At 52.2% G+C, this 9,995-nt stretch overlaps 1 protein-coding gene across 1 annotated transcript in view; it reads left to right on the top strand.

Annotated features, from left to right (window-relative positions):
- The first annotated feature begins 1,612 nt into the window (after positions 1–1,612).
- The window catches only part of TUBGCP3 (tubulin gamma complex associated protein 3), a 35,846-nt gene continuing 27,463 nt past the window's right edge, over positions 1,613–9,995 (top strand). The window contains exons 1-3 of the mRNA XM_027557991.1: positions 1,613–1,811; positions 6,879–6,986; positions 8,667–8,734. Of these exons, the coding sequence (XP_027413792.1) occupies positions 1,736–1,811; positions 6,879–6,986; positions 8,667–8,734 (252 nt within the window). The 5' untranslated portion in view covers positions 1,613–1,735. The remainder of the gene's footprint in view (positions 1,812–6,878; positions 6,987–8,666; positions 8,735–9,995) is intronic.

Below are 9,995 nucleotides of genomic sequence, written 5' to 3'. Positions count from 1 at the left end.
CATTACTTTGCCAACAAAGGTTCGTCTAGTCAAAGCTATGGTTTTTCCTGTGGTCATGTATGGATGTGAGAGTTGGACTGTGAAGAAGGCTGAGCACTGAAGAATTGATGCTTTTGAACTGTGGTGTTGGAGAAGACTCTTGAGAGTCCCTTGGACTGCAAGGAGATCCAACCAGTCCATTCTGAAGGAGATCAGCCCTAGGATTTCTTTGGAAGTGAGAGAGTCATTTGCTAGGCAGGTTGATAAGGAGTCTAGGGGTCCCCAAGGAGAGAGGGGTCTGGAATTGTCAAGGAGAAAGAAAGGACAAACTTTTTTTTCTTTCTCCACATTCCTTAGGATTATATAACAATAATGTATCCTGCCTAAGGACAGTCTTTGGATTAAACCTTCTGTTATCTTAAAATGTAAATTATGGGAGTAGACCTGGTCTTTACAAAGATGTATCCTGCCTGAGGACAGTGTTATCTTAAAATATAAGTTATGGGAATAAGTCTGATGAGGTCTTTACAACCTCCAGATATTCTTTGGATTATATAACTTCATTGTTAACACTAGCAAGCGGGTACTCTTTCTGCCCCCTTCTGATGCCTATGTCAGAAGCTTTCTCTATCTCCTTTATACTTTAATAAAACTTCATTACACAAAAGCTCTGAGCGATCAAGCCTCGTCTCTGGCCCCGGATTGAATTCTTCTCCTCTGGGGGCCAAGGATCCCGGTGTCTTCGTGTGATTCAACAAGAACCTTTCAGAAGGAATGATGCTAAAGCTGAAACTCCAGTACTTTGGCCACCTCATGCGAAGAGTTGACTCATTGGAAAAGACTCTGATGCTGGGAGGGGTTGGGGGCAGGAGGAGAAGAGGACGACAGAGGATGAGATGGCTGGATGGCATCACTGACTCGATGGACGTGAGTCTGGGTGAACTCTGGGAGTTGGTGATGGACAGGGAGGCCTGGCGTGCTGCGATTCATGGGGTCGCAAAGAGTCTGACACAACTGAGTGACTGAACTGAACTGAAGAAAGGACTGATGCTGAAGCTGAAGCTCCAATACTTTGGCCACCTGATTCGAAGAACTGACTCATTTGAAAAGCCCCTGATGCTGTGAAAGATTGAAGGCAGGAGGAGAAGGGGAAGACAGAGGATGAGATGGTTGAATGGCATAACTCAACGGACATGAGTCAAGCTCCGGGAGTGGGTGGTGGACAGGGAGGCCTGGCGTGCTGCGGTCCATGGGTCACAGAGTTGACACGACTGAGCGACCGAAAAATAACAAGACCCTGGGGCAGGTGCGGATGCTCAGCCAGTGTAGAAAATCATAACACCCTCGTGCTTCCATAAATGGGCTTCTTCCACCCAAAATGAAAGTAGAACCCAAAATGAAAGTAGAACCAAAGACCTTGTAAAATCGGCGTGCCCTGTGAAGGCGCTCCTGGGCGCCCAGCGCTCCCTGCAGGTTCAAGCCCTCTGCCGGACGGGTTTGGGGGCGTCTGAGCACCGTGTGCGTGAGCGGCTGCAGCCGGAACTCTTCCGCCGTGGCCGCAGTGCTCGGGGGGAACTCTGAGGCCTGCGCCCCTGCGGCCCCTGCGCGCCCGGAAGAAGCGGGGCATTGTGGGAGGGGCGCGCGTTTCGGCGGGTTCCGTTAAAATGGCGCCCTTCTTGCCGGCGCTGCTTGCGGGGCCTTAGCCGGTGGGGGAGCCGGGAGCCCGCGGGGCCGGCGCGGGCAGCCCCGGGCGAGGATGGCGACCCCGGACCAGAAGTCGCCCAACGTCCTGCTGCAGAGCCTGTGCTGCCGGATCCTGGGCAGGAGCGAAGGTAGCGGGACTGCGGGCGGCTGCGCTGCGCCCCTGGGCTCTCAGGGTCGGGGCGGCCGGGCCGGCTGAGTCACGGCGGCCCCGGGCGCGTCCGCCACCTCAGGCCGCGGGGCCGGGCGCGCGCCCCCGCGCTTCTCCGGCCGCCCGGGCCGCGCGCGGCGCCTCCTGACGGGGGCGAGGAGCGGGTCCCGGCTGACGCGGAGGCCCGCCCGCGGCCTCGGTCCCCGCGGTGCGGGCCGAGGGGCACCCGGGATGAGCGCCGTGCGGCCCCGGGCCCGCGGGGCGTCCCTGCCCGCCGATCCTGCGCTCGTGGCGGGAGGGGGCGACGGCGCGGCCTTGTGAGGGCCCTGCGGGCGCTGGAGCGCTGGGTTATTTGTCCCCTAAGCACCGGCGTGGGCAAGAGAGTCTGCAGGTTCTGCAGGAAGACGTGAAGCAGAACCGGAGCGTTGGGACGGCCCCTGGTCCTCCCGCGACTCTTGAATTGGCCCGCGCGACTTGTCTGGCGGTCTGTGATAGCCTCAGGGGCGGACGCTGGCTGTTTCGGTTCAGTCTATGCGGTGACCCCGACTCCACACAGCCCTCGCTCGTTTGTGAAGCTTCTCTCTGCCGCTCTGTTCTCTAAGAAGCCTGGGCTTCTCCCACCGGCAGGCACTGCGCGAGGTGGCGGAGGTGCAGAAGCGGGAGGCAGGGCCGCCTCCTTCCTGTTGGCCGTGGAGGGGAGCCTCCAAAATCAGCGCGCACCCAGTGCTGAGTAGTGGGGTGCCTGGGGAAAAAGCAGGCAGGGCAAACGGCTGTTGAGGGAAAGCTAAGGAAACTCGAACGCAGACCCGAGTGCAGACGGGGGGTCCCCGGCACCCCTGGGCCAAGGTCTTGAGGCGGGTGGGGGCCTGGCTGTCTCGTCTTTTGCCCCCAGCTCTTCTGCGCTCTGAATGGCCTTTCTGATTTGACACCCGGATCTCCCAGACCCGAGGATACCCGTAGACACCAGGGAACTGACTCTGGTGGTCGGGACTCAGTCGTGTTTCACTGGGGTTTGCTTTGAACCAGCGGGCCCTCGGTTTTCCCAGAGTGAAGCCACACGTCCGTGCGTTACCGTGGTCACAGCTCGACTGTGACGCTCACGGTGCCCATCGTGTTTCTCAGAATACTTTAACATTTGAGGATCCTGTCGATTGACTTAGCTTCACCCATTCTAGGAGGTTGAAAAACTTCTTTTCAGAAAGTTCTGCACCCCCTCTCATTTAGAATTTTGTCTAAATTAAGAGTAAATAGGCTCCTGTACACCTTAAACTTACAGAGTGATACACGTCAGTTACAATTCTACAAAATTAGAAGGAAAAAAAAGTAAATAACCTATGAGATCCTCTCAGAATAAAATGTAAAATCCACTAAAATGATGCTCTCTTTCCTCCGTTCTGGACAACTAGGATCGCCAAACAGTTGTATTCATGTTTCCAAATTACGCTTCTGTCCACTGAAGAATTTGTAAGTCTTTAATCGCTTCCCTCGTTCTGTTCTAATTTATTCTACCTCCTGAGTAAAGAAGCAGTGCTAATTGCTGCCTTTACAGGGTTTGAGGTTTTAAAAGAGTTTCATTAGTGGGTGTTTTGTTTGTTCACAAAGTAGAACATTTGATTAACTGCTTCGTTCTCTAGTGATGTTACAAACAACTGGCCTTCGGCTTTTGTGATATGCTTTTTTAATACGATGGAACTGAAGCATTATAGACACTTGTTACTTTTTACGTGAATTTCATATGAATCATTTTTTCGTATTTTTAAAAATTTGTAGTTGGCCTCAACAAACCTTCAGAAGCCAAGCCCTGAGCTCTAACGGTGCTTGACATTTTTATAAAGTTAGTGTAACCATTATTTCCCACCTTTTCCTGCTTATAACACGTGTGGGTTTGCTGGAAACACCCAGGGCCAGCCAGTGACAGGGGAGGTCTCAGCACCCCTGAGCCTCCCCTGGAGAACATGGTACTTCCTATCACATCTTTGGATAGTCGGTATTTCTGTTTTTGGAAACACTGTCCTTGAGGTTGCATCGCTTCCCCTCTGCCAGAGGCAACATTCCTTTTCTCACTTTGCAGTCCTGTTTCTAGTCGGAGATAAAGGAGAAGAGCAGGAGTTTCTGTTAAGTGTTTAAGTGCCAATGCTTAGGTGGGACTACAGTCCCCTGCACAGTGCGGTCAGACGATGACCTGACCTGGAAGCCCTGTGTGAGGGTCGTGTGAGCCCCGTGCGGGCCGGGATGGGCGTTGTCTTGGTAGCTCATGGGCTGCAAGTGGTGTTGCTGTGGGTTTTTTGATTTTTGAAGATGGTGAAGAGCTCTTGATGAAGTTCCAAATAAAGAATAGTCTTACTCTTGGGGAAATGAATGTGTATTAGATATACATTAAAACGTGTCATGTATTATTAAAATGTTCACTAAATGTTGATTAACGGGTATGTTACTTTTTAAAGCTTTAGGCTTCATTTGAAAATTGTACTTAATGGGCTTGTTATTTTAAATGAATTAGTATTTAAAAATAATCTTGGTTTACATTTCTAATACAGTATAAATAGATAGATGTAACCCCCATAAATAAAAACTTCCAGGGGTCCTCAGTCTTAGAAGTATAAAGGGGGCTTGAGACTGACAAGTTTGGGAACCACAGACCTAGAGCAGTGTTTTGGTTTTGTTTTGAGTACTGCTTTTCAGCTAGCTGTGTGATCAGAATGGCCTGTGGTCCCATGAGAAGCTGATGTGGTGCTGCTGCTCTGGGGAGAGGAGCTGGTGGCCAGACAGTGGTGGCGGGGAAGCCTCCCCGTGTCCGCTGGTGGCCTTTCCACTGTGAATCCTCTCAGTGTGGCGCTTGCTCCGAACGAGTCCATGCGCCCCATCTGCTGAGACTGTGGTGTCTGGCACACAGGCATTCTGACCTGCATCTGGGCTGGGGATTGGTTTAAGAAAAAGCTGATGGATTTTCCAAATGTCTTATCATTAACAGGAAAGACAGACTGGAAGCGTGGCTGGCGGACAGACAGGGGAACTGCAGCGTGGCTGTGGAGGTGGGAGGGACATGCGAGACACATGGACATGTGGAGAGGGTGTGAAGATGGGGGTGTGCCTCTGGTACGGAGGAGGCCTGGATTTGTGGTGGGAGAAAATTCAGAGCTTATGAAACTCTTAGACTGGGATTTTTGTCTGACATGCCTGAGCATTTTGTTAATGAACTGTTTGTAGAACTCAGGATCCTGGTAGTCAAAATAATTTTTAACTAAAATAGTTACACAGCTCTCCTTTTAAATACGTGATTTCACTGACCCTTTTAATATTTATAAAATTATTCTTGATGTAGGAAATTGTTTGCGTGTGGAGCAGCGTGAGGAGGAAAATCCCCCTCGAGCCCCGTGACCCCACGGGAGCATTCCGCGTTCCTCCCTTTTGCTCTTCCCTCCGCGCGTCTCCCCGTGTCCGAGGAAGACTCCGTGCGTGTGTGCGCGTGTGTGCGCGTGTGTGCGCGCGCGTGCGCGTGCTGCTGTGGGGGCGGGGCGGCGCCCTGAGGAGCTGGGGGGAGGTCGAGGGTCTCAGTGAACGTGAGCGAGTCCTCGCTGGTGCTGTGAGCCGGGCTGGGGGCTGGCAGGGGCCAGGGGCGGGTTTGCGGCCGCCGTGGCTGGAGGGGCGTTCGCTCCAGGGGCAGGAGGAGGAGTCGCCTGCTCCTCAGGGGACGCGCTGTGGCGTGGTCGTGGAGGGACATGCTGGAAGAAGCCGAGTCGGCAGGTGTAGGGAGAGAGCGAATTAGCCGAGATGGCGGTGGTCAGGCCCTCTCGCCCACGTGCTGTAAATCCCGGTTGTGTAACAGCCGGGATCCCCTACAGCACTGCGTGTCTCGATGGACCGCTAGGCCGCAGGCCGCGTGCGGCCTGTAAGCTCCACCTGCCGCACCCTGGGGGCGGCTGCCTTGCCGCTGTGTCCGCTCGGTCAGCCACGAGAGAACACAGTGAACCTGCAGCGAGGGCTGCGGAGCCCGTCTGTAGTTCCCGCGGCTCCTTCCGTCGTCTTCAGCTTCCCCGCTCCCGCCTCCACTCCCCGGGTTCAACCAACAGTGAGACACGGCGGACAGCAGGGTTTACTGATCGCCATGTTTTCTTTGCTCTCGTAGCTTTATGCCTTCAGTCTCCCTTTTTCTCAGTTTAGTGGGGTTTCTGAAGGGCGTGGCAACACGCATCTGTGTTTAAGCCGTCCTCTTATCTGGAATGGCACACGTGATCAAAAGTTACTGCCCCTGTTGGCAGCTTGTGGCCACTCCTGGTGTGTGTGTGTGTGTGTGTGTGAATGTACACGTAAGCCCTGTTCTGCTGCTACCGTGGTGTGTGTGAATGTATGTGTGTGTGTAAGCCCTGCTCTGCAGGTACCATGGTGTGTGTGCATGAGTGTGTGAGTAAGCCCTGCTCTTCAGGTACCGTGGTTTATGTGTGTGTACGCACGTGTGAGTAAGTCCTGCTCTGCAGGTACTGTGGGGTGTGTGTGTGTATGCACACACATGTGAGTAAGCCCTGCTCCACAGGTACCGTGGTGTGTGTGTGTGTGTATGTGTGTGCATGCACGTGTGTGTAAGCCCTGCTCCGCAGGTACCGTGGTGTGTGTATGTGTGTGCACGCATGTGTGAGTAAGCCCTGCTCTGCAGGTACCATGGTGTATGTGTATGTGTGTGCATGAATGTGTGAGTAAGCCCTGCTCCGCAGGTACCGTGGTGTGTGTGTGTGCACGCGTGTGTGAGTAAGCCCTGCTCTGCAGGTGCCGTGGTGTGGCTGGGGCTTTGCCTGCTCCTTAGGATTATCTGTCCAGTTGGTTTTCTGGCCCCGAGCAGCTTTCAGAGCTGGTGGCATGTCACGTCTTTCTTTGCCCATAAAACTCTGTTTAGCCCTTCATCCTGTTGCCTTGTGGCCCTTCGGTCCGATCAGGTAGGGCCTGGGGCAGGTGGGAGGTGGCGCCCAGCGCGCTGTCTTGAAGGAGCGGGAGCTTCAGGTGATCACCGCTGAACCTGACTGGCCATAACTTGCATCCTCTGTTTACCTTCCAGCTGATGTGGCCCAGCAGTTCCAGTATGCCGTGCGCGTCATTGGCAGCAACTTTGCCCCAACTGTTGAAAGAGATGAATTTCTAGTAGCTGAAAAAATCAAGAAGGAATGTATGTATTTTTCTTAAATGTTATCTCGTGTTGCATTGTTAAAACTTGTCAAAGCTTAAGAATATGTACGTGCATCCAGATATGTATCTGTATATTTCTGTATGTACATGTTAATGTCGGGATGGCTCAGTTCTTTCACTAGAACGTGGGGGAGGGGTTGTTTTAAATACTGTTTCAACAACACAACTTGGGTTAAGAATGTGAGGAAGATGAGAAGACTTAATATCACTTGCTGCTTCTCTTGTGATTCACGGTTTTAATCTTGCACGCCTTTTGAGCAGATAACCTAGCATATTATCTTGGCATTTAAACAGCCATGTGAGTTGAGTACCATGTCTGTTGATTGTCGCCATCCAGACTTCCAGTGCTTTGGAACTTCCTGTTGAACATTTTCTGAGATGGTACCGAAGCTCTCCTACACCTTGTCACCTTAGAGAAGAAAGCTGTCAATGTGTTAGCACCTGGTTATGAATGGGTCTCTGACTATGTGTTCTTGGAGAGGCTTTGAGGACCAGGACCCCCTGTGAGAGCTGCTCCTGTCCTGGTCAGAGGGTCTTATTCTCTCATCGCCAGGTCCCCTTTCCTCATAGTTCCCGGGACTTAGGAGCGGGTCCCAGCTGCCCGGGACGCAGCCTTGGCCAGTGCGTTCTGCCTGCGGGCCTGGCTGTTGCAGGTGGTAACGATGCCTTCTAGGAGGAGGTTTCCACGGCACGGTTTCTACCCGCTCCGGCTGTTGCATTATTAACTATGTTTGGCTGGCGTCTACTTGGATGTCCTGTTTCAGAGCTGAGTGCTGTGGCAGCTGGGGGTGGGAGTGAGGCCCTGGCATGTGAGGGTGGGGCCTGGTGGGGCTTGGTGAGCCGTGCAGGACTGAGGTGGTTCAGATCTTGGGGTGACCTAGCGTGTAGCTGTGTGTGAGGTGGGGGTGGTAAGCTGCTTGTCCTGCTGTGAACATGCACTTTCCTTTCTTGTCTGCAGAACTGAACCTGAGAACACTGTAGCTCCTTCTTGATCTCTGATGCTTAGCACATTTTGGATACTAGTGAGAATCCCGATACTGGGTGTGTTCACAGACCGTTTGCTTTGCAGATGCACAGATCCAGGCCCCTGGTGGGCACGTTACACGCGCTGGGAGCAGCTGAAAATAGTCTGTCTTCAGAGTTAAAGGCCTGGCAGCCATGCTGTCAAGTGGGTCCTGAGGATCTGTTTTCAGGAAGGAAATTGTAACCATGTGCAGATTATTCTTCTGCGTGTTCTCTGTGGTTTGAAGCAAGGCTTGCTGTGTAGACACAATGCTCTTCCTTTGCCAGTTACCTGCTGGTGTCCACAGCTGTTTGGGGCCCCTGCCCGAGTGCCCGACCCTGACGTGGGCCCCGGCTGCCTCTGTCAGCTGACTAACCTGGTGGCACTCTGCCTCACTGGATAGAAATGATGGGGTTTTCAAAGATTCTGTTACTTTAGCTAATGTTCACGTAAATTCTTTGATTCCAGCCTACTTGTGTCAATATTTTACAAATTTCGTTTTTTTGATGACTTGATGAAATTCCTGGAACGGAAGTGACTGGTTGCTCTGACTCTTCAGCTCAGGAGTGCCTGCAGACGTCAGTTACCTGCTGCTGTGGGGATAGTGTCGTGGGAGTGAACTTCGTGTCACTAACACGCTCATCTCCGGCCTTTCAGTGACCCGGCAGAGGCGAGAAGCGGACGCGGCGCTGTTCTCAGAGCTCCACAGGAAGCTGCACTCGCAGGTACCGCGTGCGGGATGCGGAGGAGTGGCTGCTCTGCGAGGCCGTGCTCCGTCTCGTGGAGGATCACGGAGCGTGTCTGGTGCTGCCAGGATCAGAGCTTGCAGTCCTCTTCAGTCCTCTCTGCTTCGTCTGTTGTGCCCTCACAATAAGCGTAGCCTTGTTTGCTGACCGTTTTGGTTCCTTAATGCACTTGGGTTTAGTTGGATTCATTGCTTTAAGTTTATTTTTCATCTTGGATAATGTATATGAAGTTACGAAACAGGAACTTTTTTGTATGGTCATTTTTAGGCAGATAGTTTCAAACTGTTGTATCATTTGCTTTTCCTAAAATTTTCTGTATTTTTAAAAGCAGCTCCATCTGTACATTGAAAATTACTAGGGTCTGCCTATCAGATGTCATATCCCAGGGTGCTCATAAGCCTTACCAAGTCTGCAGTGTGAGAAACCTGTGTTCGATCCCTGGGTTGGAAGATCCCCTGGAGAAGGGAATGGCTCACCCACTCCAGTTTTCTGGCCTGGAGAATTCCATGGACTGTATAGTCCATGGGGTTGCAGAGTCAGACACGACTGAGCAACTTTCACTTTCAAGATCCTGAATGGGAGATTAATCAGTGAAAGCTGTCGTGTCTGATAGCATTGGCCCTTCTGTGATCACACATTTGGGTGGTTTGATTTGAACGGTTGCTTTCCACAGTTCAGTTTGGAACCCTGAATGCTTATTCCTGAAATAGTCATGTTTTAAATAGTAGCCGACTTCTGGGGCTGGGAAACCCGTTGGGCTCGGGGCTGAAGGGGGACGGGAGGCGTCAGGGAGCCTCGGGCCTGCTCCTCCTTGTTGCTGAAAGTCTGGTTTTCCGAAACTGCAGTTGTGGTTGCTGTTGCATCCTCTCTCCTGCCCGTCAGGGCCTCTGATCAGGGCATCCGTGGAAACTAATGGGATCTCTGTGACAACCATGCACGAAACCTGGGGTGACTGCTGACTTCTGAATGCTTCAGGACCTGGGTTTCCCAGGAATGCCTGATGCCAAGACCCACATCTTAGACTTTAGAATTATTTTCTTTTTGTCTAATATTCTTTTGTTATGGCCTAAGAAATGGTGTAGCCATCATGGTCAACAAAAGAGTCCAAAATGCAGTACTTGGATGCAATCTCAAAAACAACAGAATGATCTCTGTTCGTTTCCAAGGCAAACCATTCAATATCACAGTAATCCAAGTCTATGCCCCAACCAGTAACGCTGAAGAAGCTGAAGTTGAACGG

Source organism: Bos indicus x Bos taurus, chromosome 12, assembly GCF_003369695.1.
Source record: "Bos indicus x Bos taurus breed Angus x Brahman F1 hybrid chromosome 12, Bos_hybrid_MaternalHap_v2.0, whole genome shotgun sequence".
Taxonomy (NCBI): domain Eukaryota; kingdom Metazoa; phylum Chordata; class Mammalia; order Artiodactyla; family Bovidae; genus Bos; species Bos indicus x Bos taurus.
Note: the sequence above shows the minus strand (reverse complement) of the source record. Positions and strands in the feature narration are given on the sequence as shown.